This window comes from Moschus berezovskii, chromosome 7, assembly GCF_049115385.1.
Source record: "Moschus berezovskii isolate FMDL1 chromosome 7, NW_MosBer_1.0, whole genome shotgun sequence".
NCBI classification, from domain to species: Eukaryota; Metazoa; Chordata; class Mammalia; order Artiodactyla; family Moschidae; genus Moschus; species Moschus berezovskii.
This window is the reverse complement of record NC_142466.1, coordinates 108127149-108154133: the sequence shown is the minus strand read 5'-3', so window position 1 is coordinate 108154133 and position 26985 is coordinate 108127149. Positions and strand designations below refer to the sequence as shown.

Sequence of the window (26985 nt, the reverse complement as noted above, 5' to 3'; positions counted from 1 at the left end):
AGTCGTGTCCAACTCTTTGCAACCCCATTAACTGTAGCCCACCAGGCTCCTCTGTCCATGGTATTCTCCAGGCAAGAATACTGGAGTGGGTTGCCATTTCCTTCTCCAGGGGATTTTCCTGACCCAGGGATCGAACCTGGGTCTCCTGCATTGCAGGCAGATTCTTTACTAGCTGATTCTTTACTATCAGATTCTTTACTATTATTCTTTACTATAGGGAAGTCCTTGACTGATGTCAAATACTGTGTTCTGTGTTTCCATAAACATAAAATAGTCACAGTGCTGCTTCCATTTTGCTTACTAGACACTTTTCCCTGATAGTGGCTTAATAATTTTGGTTCAGAAATGGTGGTGGTAGTAAGGCTACGTTATATAATAAGCAGCTAGAATTATGTGGCAGAATATTCATAGACTTCTTGTAGGTGTACACTTTGTCATTCAGCTCAGTTCAGTTGCTCAGTTGTGTCCGACTCTGCGAGCCCATGGACTGCAGCACGCCAGGCTTCCCTGTCCATCACAACTCCCGGAGCTTGCTCAAACTTGAGTTGGTGATGCCATTCAACCATCTTATCCTCTGTTGTCCCCTTCTCCTCCCACCTTCAATCTTTCCCAGCATCAGGGTCTCTTCAAAAGAGTCAGTTTTTCGCATCAGGTGGCCAAAGGATTGGAGTTTCAGCTTCAGCATCAGTCCTTCCAATGAATGTTCAGGACTGATTTCCTTTAGAATGAACTGGTTGGATCTCCTTGCAGTCCAAGGGACTCTCAGGCTGAGTCTTCTCCAACATCACAGATCAAAAGCATCAGTTTTTTGGTGCTCAGCTTTCTTTCTAGTCCAACTCTCACATCCATACATGACCACTGGAAAAACCGTAGCTTTGACTAGACGGACCTTTGTTGGCAAAGTAATGTCACTGCTTTTTAATATGCTGTCTAGGTTGGTCATAACTTTTCTTCCAAGGAGCAAGCGTCTTTTAATTTTATGGCTGCAGTCACCATCTGCAGTGATTTTGGAGCCCAGGAAAATAAAGTCTGACACTGTTTCCACTGTTTCCCCATCTATTTGCCATGAAGTGATGGGACCAGATGCCATGATCTTTGTTTTCTGAATGTTGAGCTTTAAGCCAACTTTTTCACTCTCCTCTTTCACTTTCATCAAGAGGCTTTTTAGTTCCTCTTCACTTTGTGCCATAAGGGTGGTGTCATCTCCTTATCTGAGGTTATTGATATTTCTCCCGGCAATCTTGATTCCAGCTTGTGCTTCTTCCAGCCCAGTGTTCCTCATGATGTACTCTGCATATAAGTTAAATAAGCAAGGTGACAATATACAGCCTTGACGTACTCCTTTCCCAGTTTGGCAACAGTCTGTTGTTCCATGTCCGTTCTAACTGTTGCTTCTTGACCTGCATACAGATTTCTCAGGAGGCAGGTCTAGTGGTCTGGTAGTCCCATCTCTTGAAGAATTTTCCAGTTTGTTGTGATCCACGCAGTCAAAGGCTTTGGTGTCGTCAATAAAGCAGAAGTAGATGTTTTTCTGGAACTCTCTTGCTTTTTTGATGATCCAGCGGATGTTAGCAATTGGATCTCTGGTTCCTCTGACTTTTCTAAATCCAGCTTGAACATCTGGAAGTTCACAGTTTATTTACTGTGGGAAGCCTGGCTTGGAAAATTTTGAGCATTACTTCGCTAGCGTGTGAGATGAGTACAATTGTGCGGTAGTTTGAGCATTCTTTGGCATTGCCTTTCTTTGGGATTGGAATGAAAACTGACCTTTTCCAGTCCTGTGACCATTGCTGAGTTTTCCAAATTTGTTGGCATATTGAGTGCAGCACATTCGCAGCATCATCTTTTAGGATTTAAAATTGCTCAACTGGAATTCCATCACCTCCACTAGCTTTGTTCGTAGTGATGCTTCCTAAGGCCCACTTGACTTTGCATTCTAGGATGTCCGGCTCTAGGTGAGTGATCACACCATCGTGATTATCTGAGTCATGAAGATCTTCTTTGTACAGTTCGTCTGTGTATTCTTGCCACCTCTTCTTAAAATCTTCTGTTAGGTCCATACCATTTCTGTCCTTTATTGTGCCCATCTTTTCATGGAATGTTCCCTTGGTATCTCTAATTTTCTTGAAGAGATCTCTATCTTTCCCATTCTGTTGTTTTCCTCTGTTTCTTTGCATTGATCGCTGAGGAAGGCTTTCTTATCTCTCCTTGCTATTCTTTGGAACTCTGCATTCAAATGGGTATATCTTTCCTTTTCTCCTTTGCCTTTTGTGTCTTTTTTTTTTCTTAGCTATTTGTAAGGCCTTCTCAGACAACCATTTTGCCTTTTTGCATTTCTTTTTCTTGGGAATGGTCTTGATCACTGCCTCCTGTACAGTGTCACAAACCTCCATCCATAGTTTTTCAGGCACTCTATCAGATCTAATACCTTGAATCTATTTTTCACTTCCACTGTATAATCATAAGGCATTTGATTTAGGTCATACCTGAATGGTCTTGTGGTTTTCCCTTCTTTCTTCAATTTAAGTCTGAATTTGACAATAAGGAGTTCATGATCTGAGCCACAGTCAGCTCCGGGTCTTGTTTTTTGCTGACTGTATGGAGCTTCTTCATCTTTGGCTGCAAAGAGTATAATCATTCTGATTTCGGTATTGACCATCTGGTGATGTCCACGTGTAGAGTCTTCTCTTGTGTTGTTGGAAGAGAGTGTTTGCTATGACCAGTGCGTTCTCTTGGCAAAACTTTGTTAGCCTTTGTCCTGCTTTGTTTTGTACTCCAAGGCCAAATTTGCCTGTTACTTCAGGTAAATACTGACTTCCTACTTTTGCGTTCCAGTCCCCTATAATGAAAAGGACATCTTTTTGGGTGTTAGTTCTAGAAGGTCTTATAGGTCTTCATAGAACCATTCCACGTCAGCTTCTTCAGCATTATTGGTTAGGGCATAAACTTGGATTACTGTGATATTGAATGATTTGCTTTGGAAATAAACGGAGATCATGCTCTCGTTTTTGAGATTGCATCGAAGTACTGCATTTTGGACTCTCTTGTTGACTATAATGGCTACGCCATTTCTTCTAAGGGATTCTTTCCCACAGTAGTAGATATAATGGTCATCTGAGTTAAACTCACCCATTCCAGTCCATTTTAGCTCACTGATTCCTAAAATGTCAATGCTCGCTCTTGCCATGTCCTGTTTGACCACTTCCTGCTGCTGCTGCTAAGTTGCTTCAGTCGTGTCCGACTCTGTGTGATCCCATAGACGGCAGCCCACCAGGTTGACCACTTCCAATTTGCCTTGATTTATGGATCTAACATTTCAGGTTCCTATGCAGTATTGTTCTTTATAGCATTGAGCTTTACTTCCATCACCAGTCACATCCAAAACTGGGTGTTGTTTTTGTTTTGGCTCCATCTTCATTCTTTCTGGAGTTATTTCTCCACTGATCTCCTGTAGCATATTGGGCACCTACCAGCCTGGGGAGTTCATCTTCCAGTGTCTTATCTTTTTGCCTTTTCATACTGTTTGGGGTTCTCAAGGCAAGAATACTGAAGTGGTTTGTCATTCCCTTCTCCAGTGGACCACATTTTGTCAGAACTCTCCATCATGACCCATCTGTCTTGGGTGGCCCTACACAGCATGGCTCATAATTTCATTGAGTTATACAAGGCTGTGGTCCATGTGATCAGTTTGTGATCTTTTGTACTATACTTTGTTCTTCAAAATTAATGCAGTGTCTTTCACACAAGTATTCTAGCTGACGGCTGTAGGACGCCAGCAAGTAGCTTCAATAAACCGTCTGCATAACAAACACAGTGGTTGATGGTTCAAGTCTGCGCTATTTGTGGGGCGACCACTCGGAAGCAGCACAGTTCATGCTGCAGTGGGCCACCACTCTCACGCAGAGGACATCAGCAGATTAAATGATTTGGGAGGTATTCAGTTCAGTTCAGTCGCTCAGTCGTGTCCGACTCTTTGCAACCCCATGGGGTTGCTTAATCCCATGTGAACTTATTTTGAAAACATGTTCTCTGTGTGAGTGGTGGCCCACTGCAGCGTGAACTCTGTGTTGCTTCCTAGTGGTCACCCCACAAATAGCACAGACTTGAACCAGCAACCACTGTGTTTGTTATCCTTATCCAGATTGTTAATTGAAGCTACTTGTTGGCTTCCTGCGGCCATCAGCTAAGATACTTGGTGAAGGAGAACTGCATTAATTTTGAAGAACAAAGTGTAGTACAAAAGACCTACTGTTGAATCCTCAGTCGTATTTGAAAATAATAAATTGCTGTTCTTCTTAATTGGTATTCTTGATGTTCTGTTTTCATAGGTGGTGTATGACGGACTCTTTGGTACAAATACAAATTCAAAATTAAGAACATTATCCCTGCAATTTGTGCATCACATTTGTGTAACGTAAGTTTTTTGCACTGTTTGTAAAGTTTTCAAGCCGTTCGGAGTGATGAAGGGATGTAAGAGTATCTTACCTAGCTAGAAAAAAAATGTGTTTGCTTACCTTAAAATATGTCACATTTTGATAGATTATTTAAACTTATATCAGTTATGTCTCTGTTTTAAGTAATAATCTGAAACAATACGTAATTACGAGATTCTTACATCTTGCTTTATGTATATGTCGTTTTTTAACAAGCTGTCCAGAAATCAAGATTAAGCCATTAGGTCCAATGCTTTTGAATGGTCTCACCAAGCTAATCAATGAATACAAAGAAGTAAGTGACTTGTTTTTTTTTCAATTTTTGTTAATATTTTAGTTTTTAAATTCTGTTAGAAACTTTCCTGGTCTGTATGTTGATACAGTTAAAGTTTGCTGTTGTTCCATCATTTCTTAACATTTTTAATTGAGGTGGTGCAAATTTCAGAAATCACCACCATCTTTTGCCCCTTTTTTGGGAAATAAACATTAAAAATTGATATGGATCTTCAGGTGGTCTTATCATTTCTTTATGTAACATTTTAAAAAGCTGGTACATTTTATTTTAGAAAATGTACAAAAATGGAATGAAAAGAATTAGATTTTATGATTTATTTCCATATAGGTCTATTTGGATTTGCTTGTATTGAGAAACTGTGTTAATTCTCAGAGACTGAGATTTTATTGATTCAAAACTGTCAAAACATGCATTCAGTAAATTTTTGATTCCTTAAGCTAAGTGGGATGAGGAATCCCTGGATTGTAGTTTTTCAAATCCTGTTTCTCCTTGCTGTATCACTCTTGCCATTTCTAGTTGTTTCAAGGGAATTGGCTAAAAAGAAGAAAGGTAAAGTTTTAAGAACTCTAGTTATAATGTTCTTTTCCTAAGTCTTAGCTAAATATGAATGCATGTTTGCAGTAGTATAGTGACCAGTATTTTGCCAGTTGGAGTTAGAATAGAGTTTGAATCCTAGCTTTGTTCCTTCGTGAGTAACTTAAATTCTTTGGACCTCCTTTCTTTATTAGAAGAATGAGGCTAATAGTATCATTTCATTGGATTATGGTGAAGATTAAATGATTATAGATGATTGTGAAGATTAAATGAGCTAATTTAGCACAGTGCAGGCGTGTTAGTAGATGTTATTATATATGAAAACTGTTCACTTGTTGTGCAGCTATGCTTTGGGGCAGCCCTTGGCCTGACTCTCCTGTTTTCTTCTGTTGCGTGAACAGAGCTTGCATAGTGCTTAAGGCCTTGGGAACCTTTCAGATTATGTTTATGTCTTAGATAAGTGCTTTGGATGGCTGGTAGAAATAAAAATGCTATATATTTGAGACTAGATTAGAGTGGCCAGATCATCTACAGGGCTGTAATTATCTTAACCTCCAGATGACACTTGCATGTCTTCCCAACAGATGAGCCAATAAGACAGGCCATGTAGGTGTGTGAATCCTTTGTGAAGTGTATAAACTTCAGCTCACAGAAGTGCTGCTGTATTCCGAGTAATGTCACAATCCTGATTTTCATAAAGCAGTGTAAAATTCTGTGTGTATCTTGAGTGCAACCCTCACTAACTCACCCAAATACTATGATCCCTGTAACTTTTTAAGGTGAAAGATATGAGAAGAAGCAATTTACTATAGTGCAGATTTTTAGACAGTTGCTCTCCTGCGTCGTGAAATTTGGGGTGAGAGGGTGAATCCTAGTCTGTTGGGCAGTGATGAATTTTCTAATAAGTTAAGCTGTCTTCCTAGTATGTTGGTGGTGAATTTTGGTATTTGCAGGTTACATAGTATTGAAAGGATCCTGAAGTTAGCATCAGTGGAGAGAAACTTTTGTATTGTATGACCTCTGCGTTTTCCTTTTGAAGTGAGTGGGGGATGGAAAGTTTTGTTTTGTTTTTTCTTTTAGTAGTCTGATGCATCCTGGGTTTGGACATTTTTATTTGTTTTGTTCAGATTCTGGTATCATGTAGTTAGGCACAGTGAGACTTAGGTTTAACAAGGAGTAAAATAATGCATTTCATTGCAGCAAAAAGGTTTTGCCGTTTACTGTGTTTTTGTTCTGTCTGCTTTTTTGTTCTTTTTTTTTTTTTTTCTTAATTTCAAGGACCCTAAGCTACTGTCTATGGCATATTCAGCTGTTGGAAAACTCTCCAGGTGAGTAAACTCCTTTTCAGTGAGAGATACCTTGTTGGTAAACTAAGAAAAATTGTGGCATTTAATAATGGATGGATAATAAATTTGTTATGATTCTGAAAGGAAATTATTTAATGGCCATAGGTTGTTTAGAAATGTCTTCCTTGTAGAAGGAGAATGATGTGAGACGTCTCAATTTACATTTGAAGATATGTTACCGTATTAAATGGCAGTCTTGAAATGAGATTTTGAGCTGGATTGTGTCCTAACGTGTTAGTTTTCTTGTACCCTGCATAGAGACATTCGATTGATCTTAAGTGTTCTTGTTACGACTTATTACTAGTGTTTATAATATCAATAATCAAGGGTTTTTCTAGTGATTCTCTTTTCTGATAGTGTTATGATTCTTGAGTTTCCAAAGGTGGATTTTTTTTTCTCTCCTTTGTTTAGTATGGTTTCCTGCACCCACTTCTTCCTGGTTTCCTGTTTCTTCACATATTTCAGAGCAGGGGGTGAGAGGATCAGCATCCTCAGTGGCCCTAACCGCTGCCTGCACCCCTGCACAGGTTCTGTATTGGCCTGTGGAGACTAGGCTGGGCTCTTCTGCACTGTGCATGGAAGGAGTTTGGGGCTCAGAAGATGGTCGTTTCATATCAGCTGATACAGCACAGCGCTGTCAACAGACCCTGTCCCTCGTGTGCTGGCATGCGGCTGACAGAGCTTCTTGTCACCATAGTCTTTAGTTTAAATATCATTTAGTCTCATCTCTTTTCTTTATTTCAAAATCAGAAATGTTAACTGAATGCATGGAATATTCTAGTGAGACTATCTGGATAACAAGTATATTAATCTAGAGTTACTTGGATTAGACAGTAGAATTAAATATTGACTTTAAAAAATGTTTGGTTCTTTGGGGAGCTCACATGGTGCCCAGAGGTGAAAGTGCAAGTTTAGGAAAATGTGTGTTTAGTTTCGTTTTTTTCCTGCCTTATGGAAATTTTTGATAGTAATGATGGTCTCACATTCTCTTGCAGTCGAATGCCACATTTATTCACTAAGGATATAGCTCTTGTGCAGCAGCTTTTTGAAGCCCTGTGTAAGGTAGGGAAACACCTGGCAAGTGTGTGCTTTCTGTTTGGACGCTCAGCCAGAAACTCAGCGGTGAAGGAAACACTGTTTTTATCATCTTTCACAGGAAGAGCCCGAGACGCGACTCGCTATTCAAGAAGCATTATCCATGATGGTTGGAGCTTACAGTACTTTGGAAGGCGCACAGCGGACTCTCATGGAGGCACTTGTGGCCTCGTATTTAATAAAGGTAGGTCCAACTGTGTGAACCACAGTGGCAGGTAGTGTGCACATTTTATATTTTTATGATCAAAATTTGAATTGCTTTTCTTCTTAATAATGAAAAAGAGTATTTGCTTTCCCCTGGACTGTGATTTATGATTTTTTTTTGCCCCTGTAGAGTCCTTTACTGTCAGTCTTGCCTTTCAAACCAAGATTTCTAGGCACAAACTAGGCATAGAAAATAGCTGTTTGAATGGAAAATTCTAATGTGATGTGTTTTTAATTCTTCGGTATGGAAATATGATTTTAGAGAAGGAGTAGTGATATGGACAGACGCCTTATGTTTAAAGCCTTTCTTGTTGGAGAACTGTTCTTAATGTCACGTTCTCCTGGTTGGAAGTGTTTTGTTTTAATTGGTAGTTGAGCCCTACAGTCCGTTGGAGTGGAGTTCTTTAGGTAACACTGGGGGAGAAGAGCAGAAGGAAAGACACATTTTATGTGTCAAAATGAGTCTGTAGGAAATAAGCCAGTACCATCATACATACTCTTCTTTCTTTTAGTCCTCTTCATCTGCCTGTTGTGGAAGTTTGTAAGATAATTTTTAATATCTATGATTACATACACATAGTGTTAGTCGCTTTGGAGAAGGCAGTGGCACCCCACTCCGGTACTCTTGCCTGGAAAATCCCATGGACCGAGGAGCCTGGTGGGCTGCAGTCCGTGGGGTCGCTAAGAGTCAGACACGACTGAGTGACTTCACTTTCACTTTTCACTTTCATGCATTGGAGAAGGAAATGGCATCCCACTCCAGTATTCTTGCCTGGAGAATCCCAGGGACAGGGGAGCCTGGTGGGCTGCCGTCTATGGGGTCGCACAGAGTCGGACACGACTGAAGTGACTTAGCAGCAGCAGCAGTGTTTGTTGCTTAGTCATGACCAACTCTTTGTGACCCCATGGACTGTAGCCCACCAGGCTCCTCAGTCCATGGAATTCTCCAAGCAAGAATACTGGAGTGGGTTGCCATGTCCTTCTTCAGAGGATCTTCCCGACCCAGGGGTCAAACCCAGATCTCCCACATCACAGGCAGACTTTATACTGTCTGAGCCACCAGGGAAGCCCAATATACTTATACACATGTGTATATATGATATATAATATACAGTATAAAATAGTATATTATGTATTGCTTTAGTCAGTTTTTTGACCTCTATTTCTAGGAATAGAAAGAGAGGGAGATTAAAGAGGGAAAAATGTCAAATATTGGTGAGATTAATATGATTTGCATCTTACTGAATGTGGCTTCCATATTTATATTGAGGGAATTATTAAAGGTTCAGAAACGTGTCTGGCTTCTGTTGAAATAGGACAGGATAATTATGAACATTCAGAAATCTTACTATACATAGAGTCCCGTTGTCAGATGCTCTTGTTGTCCAGTGTTCCTGGTTCATGGTCGTATAACATGAGCAAGATAGTCCAGGCTTATTTGGAAGCTCATTAGAATCACATACTTAAAACTCTTCATCAGTAAGCTCATAAGAAAATGGAATGCTTGTATAGTGCACATGGGTACTGGTTATACTTGTGCAGATCCAGTCACGTAACAATATTACCAAGTCATGGGTGGTTTGACTTGTTCTCCCAGACTACATGTAAGGCGTCCAGACTGAGTGCTAAATCATAGCGACTAGTCCTTAGTGTGTTGCCCATAAAGGGGATGCTGGGGAGTAAGAACACCTGAATGGAGGAGGTCGCACTTGTTTCTAAGCACCTCTCATCTCACGCTGTGGCTGGAGGACTGACCCAGAGGGAGGGTACGTGAGAATAAAGTCAGCATCGTTAGACTCTACCGCTGCTTTTTCTGGTTGGACTTTGTTTTTATAGACTGCAGTCTCAATCTATTTAAGTTAATTGAATATATGTGAAAGTGAAAGTTGCTCAGTCGTGTCCGACTATTTGCGACCCCATGGACTATACAGTTCATGAAATTCTTCAGGCCAGAATGCTGGAGTGGGTAGCCTTTCCCTTCTGCAGGGGATCTTCCCAACCCAGGGATTGAAGCCAGGTCTACCCGCATTGCAGACAGATTTTTTTACCAGCTGAGCCACAAGGGAAGCCCAAGAATACTGGCGTGGGTAGCCTATCCCTTCTCCAGCGGATCTTCCCTACCCAGGAATCGAACTGGATTCTTCTGCGTTGCAAGCAAATTCTTTACCAACAGAGCTATCAGGGAAGCCCCAGTTGGATATATGTAGGCAGCTGAGATTTTGCTTTGGAGTCATTTTTAACTTTAGAGCTAACCTGAAAGTGTTGGCTGTATTTTACTTTAAATTTTTAGGGACTCCAAATAGGCTCTGTTTGTGTTCCCTGCAAACTATATGAATTTCACTCATGCGACTGAGAGCTTGAGAGTTGAGGAAACAGAGGTGGTGGCCGGAAACTGCCCCTGTGACCTTGGTCCCGAGGTTGGGCTGAGGATAGGCAACTACAGAGATATTCTCTGACAGTGCTCTTGGTGGGGTTTCCTGCTTTACTTGGGAGATCCCCTTAGGTCATAAAAGTACTTTTTAAATAATGCCTTTGTCCAGAGACTTTTAAACAACATAGTTAAAGATCTTGACTAAAAAGATTTTTATTTATTTAGATATATTTATGGAAGTATCAACTTAAATTTTGATTGTTTACAGTTAAAATGACTTACCTTGACTGGAATGAGTTGTTACTTGAAATTTTTTTTAAATCTCTGTGTTATGTGTTTGTGTGTGTGTGTGTGTGTGTTTATGTGTCCAATAGCCTGAAGTTCAAGTTCGACAAGTGGCTGTGAAATTTGCCAGCACGGTGTTTCCCTCAGACCATATTCCTTCCAGATATTTGCTCTTGTTAGCTGCAGGAGACCCGTAAGTTTCAAAGGTGTTGATATGAACTTGGGTTTATTTCAAATTCAGTTGAAAATTGAATAAAATTTATGTTGTTTGTAGCATTAGTTTGTGGAATTTAGAGGCAATGTATTAGAGTTAAAAATATGGCCCCCTTGACACAGCATGCAGACCTGTAGTCATAGCCTGTCTTGTTATTTCCTGTGGGTAAAATTCGAAGATGCAAGCCACGTGACTAATGAAATTTAGAAAAAGAAGTGATTGCTTCTCATGTATTTTATGATTCTTTGCATATTTTATGATTCATAGCCAAGAATATACTTAACAGATGCCAGATAAAATTGCTGTTCTTCGTCTTCATATGATCATTCTCCAGTTGGTGAAATTTATTTATCTTTCTTATCTTTCCGGAAGGCGGGAAGAAGTTCATGGAGAGGCACAACGAGTTTTAAGGTGTCTTCCTGGTAGAAACAGGAAAGACAGTGCTTCTAAGCAGATGCCATCTTTCCCAGAAATGGTATATTATATCCAAGAAAAGGTACGGTATTTACTTTCATATTATTAGCTTGAGTCATATAGTGATGATGAAAATAAACATACCTTTTTTTTTTTTTGTAAAATGCTAATCACTAAATGCTGAATAGTAGTAAAGTTTCTAAAAATGTTGGTATTTACAATAAGAGGGAGGTACAAGATGAGAAAAATATAAATCTCAAATGTAATTAATCTGCCCAAATCTAAATTACTTAGTTTCTTCAACATTTTGGCTGTGTTTAAAATTGTTCCCCTTGGCTACTGCTGCTGCTGCTAAGTCGCTTCAGTCGTGTCCGACTCTGTGCGACCCCATAGACGGCAGCCCACCAGGCTCCCCTGTCCCTGGGATTCTCCAGGCAAGAACACTGGAGTGGGTTGCCATTTCCCTCTCCAATTCATGAAAGTGAAAAGTGAAAGTGAAGTCACTCAGTCATGTCTGACTCTCAGCGACCCCATGGACTGCAGCCCACCAGGCTCCTCCCGTCCATGGCATTTTCCAGGCAAGAGTACTGGAGTGGGGTGCCATTGCCTTCTCTGTTCCCCTTGGCAAGACATGCTTAAAAATATTAACTCTTATTTTTGTGTTTATTTTTTCAGTCCTGCCATGCAGCCTGTGGGATGTGGGATCTTAGTTCCCCTACCAGGGTTTGAACCTGGGCCCTCAGCAGTGAGAGCATGGAATCCTAACCATTGAATTGCCGGGGGAATTCCCCCAAATATATCTTTTTATTTTTAAGGGCATTATTTAGGGCACTGTAAATTTAAGAACACTTTAGGGAACAGTTCAGATTTTTTCCCCTGTGTTCATGAGAGAACATCATATCTGCTTTTTGCAAGTCTCCTGTTTTACTGGTAGATCAGGGAATTGGCAGTCACAACCCAGACCTGTCCGACTTTTTACATGAATGTTCCTGTAAGTGTGCTGGGGGACAGCTTACTGCCTTCATCTCTACTGGTAGTCTTAGCTTTTTGTGTAGACAGACATCTTATAGGTGTTGGAGGGCAGTTTGTGGCAACCATGTTTCACTTCCCTGTAGCACTGCCATAGTTGGGGGCAGAAGGTGCTTTCATGCTAATATTTTTCTTCTACCTTCATTATTAATGAAAATAGCTGGCATTCAGTGCCCTGGCGCGACTTTGTCAGTAGATGCCCGGAGTAGGTTTATTCTTTGAATTTTTGCTTCCTCCTGTGTCATGTTTGGAGCTTTTTCTTTTTTTCCTTTCTTTTAATTAAAGTGTAGTTAATTTGTAGGTTTCTTCTTTTTTAAGAAACCAGTCAAAAGGCAGCACATCTGTCACTTAAGGTTTGAGGTCTGTGCATGATCAAGCATGAATAATGTAAAAATGTTTGACTAGAAAAAAGCAGTAGCAGACAATAACGTAGCTAGAAATACAGTTATTTTTGAGTCAAGAAAAGGTACATGTGCTTTGGTTTTCAGTAATTGATTTTGGGGGGTTTCTTTTTATTAGGCTTCCCATCGAATGAAAACACCAGCCAAGTACATGACTGGGACCACTGTCCTTCCATTTAACCCAGCAGCCTTTGGAGAGGTAGGACATTTCTATTTTGCTTTTGCAGAATGTTCTTAAAGATAATGTCACAGTCAAAGAGATGTCCGTGGATTTTTTGTGTTCTAGGTAAAAACCCATACAGTGATGTCATTGTTTTATATCAGATTGTTTATTAGGAAAAACAGTGCTTGATAACTGGTATTGTTTTAGTTCACAGCGGAGTCAAGAAATAAATTTATCTCAGTGAGATTCTCTTCATGAGAGACCTAGGTACTTTACATTGATTGCTATTGGCAATTCACAGCAAATTAGATTTGAATTTTAAAGCCAATGATATATTGAGGTTATTTGGATTATCCAGCTTTGAAGGTTGGAGGGTTAGATTAATTTACCTCATTTACTAAGGAAAATTCTATGGTTTCAGTCATTGGCTGGAGATAAATGGCAAGAGATAATCTTGTTCACAGTGAGTGAGAATACTCACAATGAAATTGCTGCCAGTCCTGTTCTGGCTGTCCAGGAAAAGCGCTTCCAGAGGACTCCTGAGTAGCTAATTCGTGTCAGAGGTTTTTAATGACGTCGTAGCTACTCTTCTGTAGATGATTTGAACCCATTTTCTCAAATTCTTATGCATGTGGAGATTAAATTCATCTGGAGTTCCACAGGAATAGATTGGCCCTGGGTTTCTGCCTAATGTCTGTCTGTCTGTCTCTCTCTCTCTCACGTACACACACATATCTCTTAAAAAAAAAGATTTTCATTATACCTGTTTTAGACTTTAAAAGTTGAATGTGCATTTTAACTCCATTAAACTCTATTAAAAAGCACTCTTTGGATTATAAAAGCTGGTTATGTAAAATGATAGTTTTTTCAGTTCACATATTGAGTCATGTTTTCCAGCTACCATGAGGATTATTGAATAGCTTTGTGAAGGAAGGTGGGGGCATCAAAGCTGGGAACTGTCACTCTGAAGAACATCTCCCACCTTGATTTTTTTGAGAAGCTTATCTGGTGTCCTTCTTCCTTCCATCCGTAGATCGTCCTGTACTTGCGCATGTGCCTGGCTCACAGCGCGGGGGTCGTGCCCACCTCTCAGAGTTTAGCTGATATGCAAGACCACGCCCCAGCCATTGGACGCTACATACGGACTCTAATGTCAGGCAGCCAGGCGACACCCTCCTCGTCGTCTTCCAAGAGTGGGGAAACCAACCCTGTGCAGATCTACATCGGCCTGCTGCAGCAGCTGTTAGCAGGTGTTGGAGGTAGGAGGTCATGATGCCAAACACGGGTACTAAAGCACTTAAGTAAAAATCTTAATTTTAAACTCAGCTGATAATTTTCACCAAAATTATTTTCTCTCCTCTCTCCTATAACCGATGTGAGTCTTTCTTTTCTAAACTGTCTAATTTTAGCTTTGATACACTTTTTCTCTTTGCAGAAAGAAATGCTAACAATAGCTAATACATTTTTACTTTGGAAGTGGGTGTGAAGAACAGGGCATCTTTTTATAGACAATAAGGCTGTAAATTTGCTGTATTGAGTCACGTACTGTATTCAGGTTAACGTTTGTTTCCTAAAACTGGGAAATGCCTCCTAAAGATGGAACCTTATGCTTTGAAGGAATTTAGTGATCCCTGTATGTGTATCACTTTTCTTGAAATTAAAATGCTTCTGAACTCCTTCTTATTTAGGTTTGCCGGTCATGTACTGTCTGTTGGAAGCTGTCTCAGTGTATCCAGAAAAGTTGGCCACCAAATTTGTAGACAAAACTGAGTGGATAAAGGTATATACCCTTTGCCTGTGGGTCTCTGTTTGATTCTCTGTGTTTTAAACTTCAGTGTCATGATTTCGCCTTCCTACCAGGGCTCCTGTGACCTTTTCTGCCTTTAGGTCACTTTGAAAATTCTCATCATCAGACATTTACTCGGAAGCTTGTAGGTCAATGTGTGGCAGTGATCCATTTAGATGAGGGGGAGATGGATTGAGAATCATATAAGTAAAAAAGAATTATTTTTCTGCTTTAAATGTAAAAAAGTAATCATTTTTTATAGTTTAAATGAAACATTATGTAAAACATCTTTCTCTGCCTCTCACCTGCCCAGATTCCTTCAACTTCCTGCCTCTTCCTCTCTCGGCTGAAAGACATGTAGGTTATCACTTGTTTGTATACGATGTCCCTTCTAGAGTTTAGTTACACGTATAAATGCAGATGAAATCAGCATTTTAAATTTCTCTTCCTTTTTTCACACACAAGGTGTTACACAATACTTTTCCCCACTGTTTTATACCTTCTTTCCCTTGGCTTTAGAACATGGAGTTATTCCTGCGTGACTGTGGAGAGCTTTGTTTTAAAACTTCTTTATTTTCCACTCTGTGGCTGTGGAGTTATTCTTGTTCAGTCACTCAGTCGTGTCCAACTCTTTGTGACCCCATGGACTGCAGCATGGCAGGCTTCCCTGTCCATCATCTCCTGGAGCTTGCTCAAACTCATGTCCATTGAGTTGGAATTATTCTAGATCCTTATTGATGGTCATTTAGGGTACTTCCAGACTGCTGCAATGAACAGTCTGTCATTTTGAATACGAGAGGGTGTATTTTTAGTTGGATTCTGCAGAAATTGAGGGAATTGAGGACACATGGATGCAATTTTAATAGACAGTCCATGTCCTCCATATGAAAAAGTGAAAGCGAAAGTGAAGTCTTGCTCAGTCATGTCCAACTCTTTTGCAACACCCTGGACTGTAGCCTACTGTCCCTGGGCTACAGGCTCCTCTGTCCGTGGGATTTTCCAGGAAAGGGTACTGGAGTGGGTTGCCATTTCCTTCTCCAGGAGATCTTCCCAACCCAAGGATTGAACCCGGGTCTCCTGCATTGCAGGCTGACGCTTTACCATCTGAGCCATGAGTAGTTCCAATTCACACTCCCACCAACCATGTTGGAGAGTGTTTTGTTCCCATGGTCACACCAAAAGAGTTGCCAGGTTTAGCAAATAAAAATGCGGGATACTCAGTTAAATTTGAATTTCAGATGAGTAGAATGAATAATCTTTCTTAGTACAGGTCTGGCTTATGTAGTTTTGTGTACCTCTTGTGCTACATAATGCAGTTCTTTTTGGAAGGTACAGATTGAATTATGGTAAAATGTACAGATCCTTTTAAGTGTGAATGCGTGAATGTAATTTACCAAGGGGTGTGAGTTTTGCCCTTTTCTAAAAAATCTAGTCTCATGAAATTGAATCTAGTTCAAAAAGATTTTTTACTCTGTGGAGATTTGCTGATTTTAAAATGATTTTAGACCTTTGGTCTTGTAGATCTGGGGTCATTAACCTGCGGTCTGTGTGCCAAATCTGTCCTGTCTCCTGTTAGTGTGGCCTGCCAGCTAAGACTAGTGTTTACATTTCTTAAAGGTTGAAGGAAAAATCAAAAGATGAGTAAAATTTCCTGACATGTGGAAATTATAGTGTCAATAAAATTGTACTAGAATCCAGCCACACCTGTGTGTTGTTTGTGACTGTTGTATTAATACAGTGGCAGAGTAGAACTGCTGCATCATTTGGCTCTCTGTAGAAAACATGTAAACCTCTGTTTTAGATCAGCTGTATATTAATTCCACCTGTTTTATATTTTGTATCTTTGATGAAAATGTGCATGAGATTTTGGTCTACCCTGTGTGTGGTCAGTCATGTCCGACTCTTTGTGACCCTGTGGACTGTAGCCCGCCAGGCTTCTCTGTCCATGGGGTTCTCCAGGCAAGAACTCTGGAGTGGGTTGTCATAACCCTACTCCAGGTGATCTTCATGACTCGGGGATTGAACCCACATCCCTTATGTCTCCTGCTTAGGCGGGTTCTTTAGCACTAGCACCTTCCAATCAAAAAAAGAAAAAAAAGCATTTAACCTCGGGAAGGAGATCCTGGCACTTCCTGCCCCCTCCTGGCCCGTGCACAGGCTCTCCAAAGATGAAGGTGCATGTTGAGGCAAGGCACTCCTCTCAGAACGGGACGTGCCTGGCTCAGGCCTGCAGTGACTCACTGTTATTCAGAAATGGTAACATCAGAAGTCTGCTGGCCCCTTATCCTGCAGTGACATTCGGGTCCTTTCTTTCTCGAAGAGGAAGAAGTTCCCGGAGAACAGATTGGGATGGCGGGGGTGTGTGGTGTGTGGTCCTCTGTGCTAAGGACCCAGGGCAGTGCAGGAACCTGCCAGGAGGGAGAATGAATGCCCTTGTGGTCCAGAGGGCAGGGATGGTGCAAGGGCGCCCCCACGTGACCAGAGGTGCCACCTGCAACCACGTGTCCTTTCCCATGGGCTGTGTCCATCAGATGCCTCAAAGCTAAAATGGTCATTTTCATAAAGGGAGGGTAGCTGGGCTTTATTTTGTTTTGAAATAATAGGTTGTGTTCTTTTCTCAAAAATACTAATAACTTGAACATTGCAATGTATCGTGTATTCTTTTAACTTTAAATGTTAGAAGTTGTCAGCAGGGAGATGATCCTATATCATGTACATATTTCTTTCTCACTGCTCAGAGTCTGATGAATAGCAGTAAAGAAGAGATGCGTGAACTGGCAGCCTTGTTTTATTCCGTGGTGGTATCTACAGTGTCGGGAAATGAGATGAAGTCAATGATAGAACAGCTGATAAAGACCACAAAAGACAATCATGTATGTTATCAGTTTTGCCTTTATCTTTTTGTGTGTATGTGTGAAATAGAAGTTTTACAAAAGCATCTAATATATTTTTTCTATGTTCTTATTTGTAAAATGAACGCATGATTTGCTTGCTTTTATGATGGTAAAGATGAAATGAGATAGATAGCACCTGGGTTCAGTCAGCAAGTTTGAGTGCCTTGTGTCTCACAGGCACTGTGTTAGGTGCAGAGGGGAGCAGATACATGAGAAGCTTTAGGTGCTTGGTGCTCAGAAATGTTGGTTCCATTTTCTTCCCCATCTCCCGCCACCTCTCTTTGTACCTGTCCCATCCGGAAACACTGTTGAAGTCATGTGCTTTCAAACATTCTATTGCCTGACCGTGTTTGGAGGTTTTTGCAATTAGAAATAGGCTCTAGTTTATTGTATTTTGTTGGCAGTAGGGGAAAATCATGCTTGGAAATTATGATGGTATAGTTATAGAAGTGTTATAACTGAGAAGAAAGCGTATATGCTTATCAGAGCATTGAGGGAGTCACCTCACCAGAATTGAAGTATGGGATTAGGGAATCCAAATGTAAGTCACGACTCAACTCAACTTCTCAAAATTCTCTGTGTTTGAAACTCAAGGTTTCCCTTGTTCGCTAGCTGATTTATTAACATCCTGTGGAGCCTCTCATGATCACTTTATTCTTTGGCTTTGTGTTTTATGGGGGAGATGACTGTGATAAACACAGTTATTGCAGTGTATCCACACACATGTGAGAGGGAGACAGACATATGCTGTTGTGTTGTTAAATCCAGAGCCCGGAGATACAGCATGGATCCTTGCTTGCACTGGGATTCACAGTAGGAAGATATTTGGCTAAGAAGAAAATGAAAATGGCAGAGCAGCCAAATGTGGAGACACATGCTGATTTCCTGCCCGAACAAGAGGAACTCATTCAGAGTGCCACAGAAACTATTGGTAATTAATGTGTTTATGCTGATGTGGATGTCAGCATAAATGGGTTACAAGATTTTGAATGAGGTTAAAATTTATTGTAATATTTTAATTTCTTTTTATAGCATTGCACTCTAAACACAAGCTTTTTCACAAAATCTTGATGCTAAATAAATTCTGTTTTTAATAACACTGAAGGTATTCTCATTTTTCTATATATTTTTTCTATTTGTTTCTGTTTAACAGAGATGATTTCATTATGGGAAAAAACTTAAATGTCAAGAAAGGACCCCACTCCATGGTGTTTTCTTACTAAAGAAATGATAACAAATTATCAACTGGAAAATATATTGTAGACTTTTATTTTTATTTGCTGTCTTTAAGAAAATCTCAATTATGTTTCTGGTTGCTTTAGATTCCAAGGATAATAAAGTATAATTCTCTTTTGTGCAAATGTATTCACAGGCTCATTTTTGGACAGTACCTCCCCTCTCTTGGCGATTGCTGCCTGTACAGCCCTGGGGGAAATTGGCAGAAATGGTCCCCTCCCAATCCCCAGTGAGGGATCGGGCTTTACCAAGCTGCATCTCGTGGAAAGCCTGCTAAACAGAATACCCTCCAGTAAAGAAACAAATAAGGCATGTCTCTTCCTTTTACCCTTCTCTTCTAAAAACTGTTTAATTTTGAGTTGTGGGTGATTTGTGTATAGTCTTCGAGTGTGTGCCCTTTTGACCTAGTTACTCCAATTAAGGCCCATAACTTACTAAGATTTGGGTAAAGATTAAATGCATCAAGTTTATTCTGTCATGCAAAAGGTAGGTAATAAAGTGTTAAATAGTTATATGATTTTTATAATTTCAGACCAGATCTAAATCTTAGCCACCTATAATGAGGTAGGTTTTAAGAAGTTTGGGCATTAGTAAGCAGTGTGAGTCATCTCTGAGGAAAAGGACCTTTGAACGTAAATGTGAAAGTCGCTCAGTCGTGTCTGACTTTGCGACCCCATGGACTGTAGCCCGCCAGGCTCCTCTGTCCATGGGATTCTCCAGGCAAGAGTACTGGAGTGGGGTGCCATTTCCTTCTCCAGGGGATCTTCCCAACTAAGGGATCGAACCCAGGTCTCCTACATTTTGGGCAGTTTCTTCACTGTCTGAGCTACCAGGGAAGCCTAGAGGACCTTTATAGTATTTTAATTTTAGATAAAAACCTTCACAGACTTTAACATTTTTCTTTGGGATAAGAGTACCTCAGTGTTGAAATGTAAGATGATTTAATGAACAGAAAAAATCAGTTTACAGTTTACTGCAAGTTTAATAAATATGTAATCTTATTCTCAATCTAGCTGTTTTTTAAAACTTACCGAGACGGTCGCAGTGTAATTTTCATTAGCTGTTATTAGCCAGTCATTGGAGAAGGCAATGGCACCCCACTGCAGTACTTCCCATGGACAGAGGAGCCTGGTAGGCTGCAGTCCATGGTGTCGCTAAGAGTCAGACACGACTGAGCGACTTCACTTTCACTTTTTACTTTCATGCATTGGAGAAGGAAATGGCAACCCCCTCCAGTGTTCTTGCTTGGAGAATCCCAGGGACGGGGGAGCCTGGTGGGCTGCCATCTATGGCGTCTCACAGAGTTGGACATGACTGAAGCGACTTAGCAGCAGCAGCAGCAGCAGAAGGTCTAGTGAAGTAGGTGTGCTCGTCATGTCTGTTTTCCCAGAGGAAGAAATAACAGAAAAGTGAAGTAACTTGCCTGAGGTCACACAGACTCAAAGGCTACTAAAAATGGTCCAGCTGTGACCCGATCTTAGGTTCTTCTGGGCCCAGAGTCTCCATTTGTAACTGTTATGGTTTGCAGGGTACTGAGCTAGTTTTAGACTTTGTGCTTCCTTCTTTTGTAGTGGTGGACCCTTAATAAACTCAGTTTCATGCCTCTCAATCTCCAGTGTCTTATAGACGTAATTCTGTACAATTGGGTGCTTTAAAAAAAAAACAAAAAACTTGCACTGATGCATTTAGTTAGACAGATTCCTCCTCCCTGCCTTCTCATTTTTCTCCCAGAAAACATTTTTCTGGGACAAAGCTGTTGTATATGTCATTAAAAAAAAAAAAAAATTCTCTGTTCTTCCAGATGAAAGAAAGAGCTATCCAGACACTGGGGTATTTTCCAGTTGGGGATGGAGATTTTCCTCACCAGAAGCTCCTCTTGCAAGGTCTGATGGATTCTGTGGAGGTATTTATATTGCTATCTGATTGTTAGTCATTCAGACAAAAGGAATGTTGGAATCTTGCATGTTGTGAGGTTTTAAAATGAGATTTTATTCATTCATTCACCAAGTGTTTACTGAGTACCAGCTGTGGGCTGTGCTAGTCATAGCGTAGATTGAGTCACCTGTGTGGGGAAGTCCTTCTCTCATGGTTTGCTCTGTGAAGTGTGGCGCAAGGTGAGTAGAAGGGAAAATATCCCCAGTCAGCTGGGTGTGGGGAGTAGGTGCTCATGTTCGGTTGCTTGTGGGTCTGATGTCTTCTAGATAAACGTCCAGTGTGGCGGAGAAGACCTCCAAGCAGACAGCTGCTTGCCAGTGTGATCGGTGACTCAACACACTTGGCCCCAGTTGGGCTTCGGTTCTTCTCACTTATTCACACCTTCCTGCACCAGCCCCTTTGTGCGTCTCTGTTCTGAGCTTCTGAGAGACCCTTGTTTATTTGCTTCTTTCTCGGGCTGTTGCTGCACCTTTTTGAAAAACCTCCCCAGCCCTTCACGCGACGGTGGATTCGTTAGTTCTTTGTGCTTTCGTGCCTCTCCATATGTTTCTTCACAACATTTATCACAGTTTCTAATCGCCCACTAGACTGAAGGCAGAGTTTGTTTTGTAACCCTGCAGCCCATAAAACTGGGGCCCGCCCGGCAGTGTGATTGGTAGAGTCTCGATGAAGTATTTTTGAGGTGAAATTTTTTGACACAAAATTGAACTCATGTCAGATTCTCCCTGGATGTCACTGATGTTGTAACCTCTTGGGGAAAAGTTTGTGATGTCTGGTTTCTCATCCTTTTTCTTTTTTTAAAACTGTGATATAGATGGGTTTCTTCCAGTTTTATATGAATAAATAAAGGTTTGTCTCGAATCTTAACTTGCTACTGAAGACATTATAAGAGTTTAGAAATTGAGAAATATGAAGAGCTCGAAACATGCTGGAGAGATTAAAGGATTTTTTAGAAAAGAGCAAGAATCAGAAGCAAAATCTCTTCACAGTCAGCAAGGACCGAGTTCTAAAGGTTTTTTGTTGCTGTTGTTTTTCCTTTGGCTTTTTATTATGGAAAATTCCAGACATGCCCAGAAGTAGAGAGAATAGTAATGTAATCTCTATTCAACCACTCTTTATTTCTAGAATAGTTAGTCTAGATATCATCTTCACAGATGGAGTTAGGGAGTTTTGTTTTTGTTTGTAATGCCAACTACATTGTTATTAATATGTGAACATGTGAAAACAGGCACGTAAAATGAATCCCTGTTATGAGATCCTCTGTGTTGAGATAGCTTTTCTCAGTTTAGAGTTGGCAAGAGAAGCTTTTGACCAGGAAAGCTGTAAGACCAAAGCCCTTGAATCATTTTTCCTCAAAGAAGGAGGTGTGAGGTGTCAGCACTGATGCCTCAGCAAGCCTGAAGCCCTCGGCTGATAGAGCCTGTGTGTGTGTCTGTGTCGTTTCCGACTCCTCGCGGCCCCGTGTGTGTGTCTGTGTACGTGTGTGTCTCTGTGTGTGTGTGTCTGTGTGTGTTAGTCTGTGTCATTTCTGACTCCTCGCGGCCCCTTGTGTGTGTCTGTGTATGTGTGTGTCTCTCTGTGTGTGTGTGTGTCTGTGTATGTTAGTCTGTGTCGTTTCCGACTCCTCGCGGCCCCATGTGTGTGTCTGTGTACGTGTGTGTCTGTGTACGTGTGTGTCTCTGTGTGTGTGTGTCTGTGTGTGTTAGTCTGTGTCGTTTCTGACTCCTCGCGGCCCTGTGTGTGTGTCTGTGTACGTGTGTGTCTGTGTGTGTCTCTGTGTGTGTGTCTGTGTCGTTTCCAACTCCTCGCGGCCCCATGTGTGTGTCTGTGTACGTGTGTGTCTCTGTGTGTGTGTCTGTGTCCGTGTGTGTGTGTGTGTCTGTGTGTGTTAGTCTCTGTCGTTTCCGACTCCTCGCAGCCCCGTGTGTGTGTGTGTCTATGTGTCTGTCTGTGTGTTAGTCTCCCAGTCGTTTCTGACTCTTTGTGGCCCCGATAACTGTAGCCCAGCAGGCTTCTCTGTCCATGGATGATATGTGTGTGTGTGTGTGTGTGTGTGTGTCTGTGTTGGTCTCTCAGCCGTTTCCGACTCTTCGCGGCCTCAAGGTCTGTAGCCTACCAGGCTCCTCTGTGCATTGCAGGCGAAAATACTGGAGTGGGTTGCCGTTCCCTTCTCCAGGGGATCTTCCTGACCCAGGGCTGGAACCCGGGTCTCCGGCACTGCAGGCAGACTCTGCCGTCTGAGCCAGCAGGGATCGGGCTTGGAGCGGCGTCACTGCCCCCTGTCCCCACAGTCCCCCGTGGCCCCATGCTGTCTGTCCTGCGCTCTCTTCGTCCTCTCCCGCCCTTAAGTCTCCTCCAGTTCCAGCAAACGTGAGAGAGGGACGCCAAAGACTGGCCCAGTTCCTCATCAGTTGTGACTCACAGTTGTGAGGCGTGTCAGTTTCCAAATCTGATCTTTAAAATTTGGGTATATGTATAAAATATACATAGTTTTGATTTTTGAAATAATTTCAAATTTAAAGTGAAGTTGTGTGAATAATTTAAAGGACTCCTACATATCCCTCATCCACATTGACCAAATTACGTTTTACCTCATTTGCCTTTTGGTTCTTTGGGTTTTTTTCCTGAACAATTTGAGGTGCTGATTTAGTCACTAAGTTGTTGTGTCTGACTCTTGCAATCCCATGGACATAGCCCACTAGGCTACTCTGTCCATGGGATTTTCCAGGCAAGAATACTGGAGTGGTTTGCCATTTCCTTCTCCAGTGGATCTTCCCAATCCAGGGATCTAACCTGGGTCCCCTGCACTGCAGGCAGATTCTTTACTGACTGAGCTACCAGGGAACCCCCACAGTCATTTGAGAGGATCTTGCAGATATCATGTAATTTAAGTGTACAGAGAGGAGATGTCTGTCAGTGATAAAGGCCAATGTTATTGTGCAATTACTACCAATCAGGTGTCTGCTAGTCACCATTTGTATGTTAACCTTGTTTAATCCCTATGGCCTGAACGAGGTGGGTGATGGTATTATTTATGCTCATGTTATAAATGACATTGAGGCTCAGAGTTTAATGATGTTAAACTTAACTGCTGAGAGACAGAATTTCCATTGAAATGTGTATGGCTTCACAGTCCATGCCCTTCCCCCCAAGTGAATGATTCCAGTCTTCCAAAGATTAAAAATTGCTGCTTAGTGGTTCTCTGCTTAGGTGAAAAGTGCAACGCGGACTTGGGAAAAGATCTTCAAGTCATTCTTGGGCGCTCTGCTCCCTCACCCTGCCCCACTTTCCAACCATCCTGTTAGAGTGTTCCAGGCAAAAGAGTGGAAACAAAGCACGCTGAGAAGCAAGACCAGTAGCAGCCTGTTCATGGAAATGGATGTTTTTGGAAAATGTTCCCTCTGATCCCTGGCTTTTGTCCCCTCCATTGCAGGCCAAGCAGATAGAACTTCAGTTCACCATCGGTGAAGCCATCACCAGTGCTGCGATAGGAACCAGTTCTGTGGCTGCCCGGGATGCCTGGCTGGTAACTGAGGAGGAGTATACGCCCCCCGCCGGTACCTTATAGTCAACTAATTGGTTTATTCCCACCATGTAACCCTCTGCTGTTCTTGTTACCACCTCTGAAGCCAGAGAAAAAATATATACATTCCATTTTGACTCTTTTTCCAGTAATTGTGTATGTCTTCTGAGTTTGGCTCAGTCAAGAAAGAGCTGGTTAGAGACAGAGCACAAATTGAGCAAGAACCGTTTCTTTAGTCCTCTGGCAGGGAGGCCGAGGAGTTAGCTGTCAATTCCCTTCAGACCTGAGTTCTGTCCATGAGGATTCCTTGGGGTGTTTAGCTAGTGTCAGAGGTCAAGGCCTAGCAATCTCCCAAGTTTGTGTGCCCCGATTCTTTTTTTGTAATTTTCCTTTTTTTTAAAATTTATTTTTAATTGGATGAAAACTGCTTTATAATGTAGTATTGGTTTCTGCCGTACAGCAACGCAAATCAGCTATAATTAGACATACATCCCTACCTCTGGAGCCTTACTCCCCTCCCGCATCCCACCCCCTGCATCAGTAATTTTGTTTATTCTTGGCTGTGCCAGGTCTTTGTTGCTGCGTGTGGGCTTTTCTCTAGTTGGTGGCAAGCAGGGGCTCTTCTCTAGTTGCATGTTGGGCTTCTCTTGTTGTGGAGCACGGGCTCTAGGGTACTTGGGCTTCAGGAGTTGGGGCATGTGGGCCCCAGAGCACAGGCTCAGTAAGGCGCCTGGGCTCGTTTGCTCCTCGACGAGTGGAATCTTCCCAGCCCAGGGGTCGAACCTGTGTCTCCTGCGTTGGCGGGCAGATCGTTTCCACCGGGGAGCCCGGCCCCGATGCTTTATCACGCGGCGCCAATCACGCTGCAGGCACATGTCTCCACTCAGTCGCTCTGGCTTTCAGTGGCCGCGTAGGTGAAGGAGTGTGCACTTTCTGCCTGCACGTTACACATAGAGTGCCTTCACTTCTCTCGTATGCTGTGAGCGTCCTCCAGGGTACAGGATGGCTCTCCAGAGCAAGGTGTCCTGCTGAGGCTAATCCTGTCGGCCTGAGTGGTGTTGAGGCTGGGGAACTCTGAAGGGACAAAGGAAGGAGAACAGTGGTGTAGTGGCTGGAGGAGGAAAGCGAGGTTAATAGAAGTTGGTTTATGTGTTAGTTTTTAGATCTGAGATGGGAAAGATACAGCAGAGAAAGAGAAATTGTTGACACCAGAGAAAATGGGGATAATGAAAATTAAGACAAAATTAACACAACATTGTAAATTAACTATACCCCAATAAAAATTTAAAAACAAATAAAACCATTTATTTTAAAAATTTCATGTGCAGTTAAGGTTCAAAAGGGAATATGAAGGAGGGGAAATAACTTTTTTCCCCTACAGTCACGATTTAAATGAGTAAAATTACATTAGTCATATGGATATTAAAAAAAATAAGATAGTGTCTTAGAGAGAGAAGTTTGAGGTTCAGAGCAAAATGAAGACTAAGGTGCAGAGGTTTTCCACACCCTCCAGCACTGCGCATGCCTAACCTCCCACATGTTGGTGATAATTTTTCATTCTAGGAAACTAAAGGTGTCTGAGTACCTTTGAAGGGTTATTTATCAGTTCCTTCAGCAATTTATTTAAACACCTTATTCGTTTAGATATTAATATGCTGTAGGATTGTTCTGTTGAGTACATGTTGATTAAAATTTAATTTTTCAGCAAGCTCTGTCCAGTTATTTTAATTTGCTTCTTGTCATTCTTTGCTTTTCCCTAGGAGCCACAGTTAATGATGTGGTCCCCTGGGTGCTGGATGTGATTTTAAATAAGCACATTGTCAGTCCCAACCCACACGTGAGGCAAGCAGCGTGCATCTGGCTCCTTTCCCTTGTGAGGAAGCTGGGCACCCATAATGAAGTGAAGGTAGGCCGTCTATAAGGTGTGATCCAGCTCTATTGCACTGTTTATGAGATATTTGTGATAGCTGGTTGGGAGGAGGATTTATGGGAGTAAGGGCCATTAACCAGTAACACATACTTTAGGCTACACATGAAGGAATGAAGGCTGATACCTGGTATATATGAACTGGAGGATGATTCTTAACTTGAAGGTGTAAAGTCAGAGGAAGAGGTGAGGACGGGGAGGTTTGGACTGTGTGAATGGACTGCTGTCAGTGGTACAGCCTGCAGGTAACTTGGCCACCTTCAGAGACGAGAGGACAGCAGGGCTTTTGACCGCCTCACACTGGGAGACTCCACAGGGGAGGTGCACCCCGAGCGCAAGACTCTCAGTCCCCCACGGGGCCAGAGTTCCAGTGTTCTGAATGTCTCTTTTCTTATTTCAGTCTCACCTTAAAGAAATCCAGAGTGCGTTTGTTTCTGTTCTGTCAGAAAATGATGGTAAGTTATTGGTAAATATTTGATTTCCAAACTTGTTTAAACTTGTATCTTAAATTTTGAAAAATTTGAATTATGACCATAAGAGAAGACTACAGGAAACTTGATTCTTATGTACTTATTCATTGTGTGTTAGTTGCTCCGTTGTGTCCAACTCTTTGCAACCCCATGTACTATAGCCTGCTAAGCTCCCCTGCTCATGGTATTCTCCAGGCAAGAATACTGGAGTGGGTTGCCATGCCCTCCTCCAGGGTATTTTCCTGACCCAGGGATCAAACCCACATCCCTTGCATCTCTTATGTCTCCTGCATTGGCAGGCAGCTTCTTTACTATAGTGCCACCTGAGCAGCCCATTAACTTTATTCATTAATGAATCATTTATTCATCGGATCAGTTTTGCATTTGAAAGTGGAGCCGAGGCTATCTTTAACTTTCGTAGCTTCTACTA

General features: G+C 41.7%; 1 protein-coding gene across 3 annotated transcripts in view; it reads left to right on the top strand.

The window, feature by feature from the left end:
* Positions 1-26985, top strand: part of ECPAS (Ecm29 proteasome adaptor and scaffold) — a 111009-nt gene that overhangs the window by 53558 nt on the left and 30466 nt on the right. For all 3 annotated transcript variants that reach the window (XM_055427579.2, XM_055427576.2, XM_055427577.2), the window contains 17 exons: positions 4329-4414; positions 4650-4728; positions 6541-6590; positions 7604-7670; positions 7765-7887; positions 10653-10756; positions 11150-11273; positions 12740-12820; positions 13818-14043; positions 14473-14564; positions 17309-17443; positions 18233-18395; positions 18837-19009; positions 20502-20603; positions 24069-24192; positions 25919-26064; positions 26486-26540. In XM_055427579.2, the coding sequence (XP_055283554.1) occupies positions 4329-4414; positions 4650-4728; positions 6541-6590; positions 7604-7670; positions 7765-7887; positions 10653-10756; positions 11150-11273; positions 12740-12820; positions 13818-14043; positions 14473-14564; positions 17309-17443; positions 18233-18395; positions 18837-19009; positions 20502-20603; positions 24069-24192; positions 25919-26064; positions 26486-26540 (1930 nt within the window). The remainder of the gene's footprint in view (positions 1-4328; positions 4415-4649; positions 4729-6540; positions 6591-7603; positions 7671-7764; positions 7888-10652; positions 10757-11149; positions 11274-12739; positions 12821-13817; positions 14044-14472; positions 14565-17308; positions 17444-18232; positions 18396-18836; positions 19010-20501; positions 20604-24068; positions 24193-25918; positions 26065-26485; positions 26541-26985) is intronic.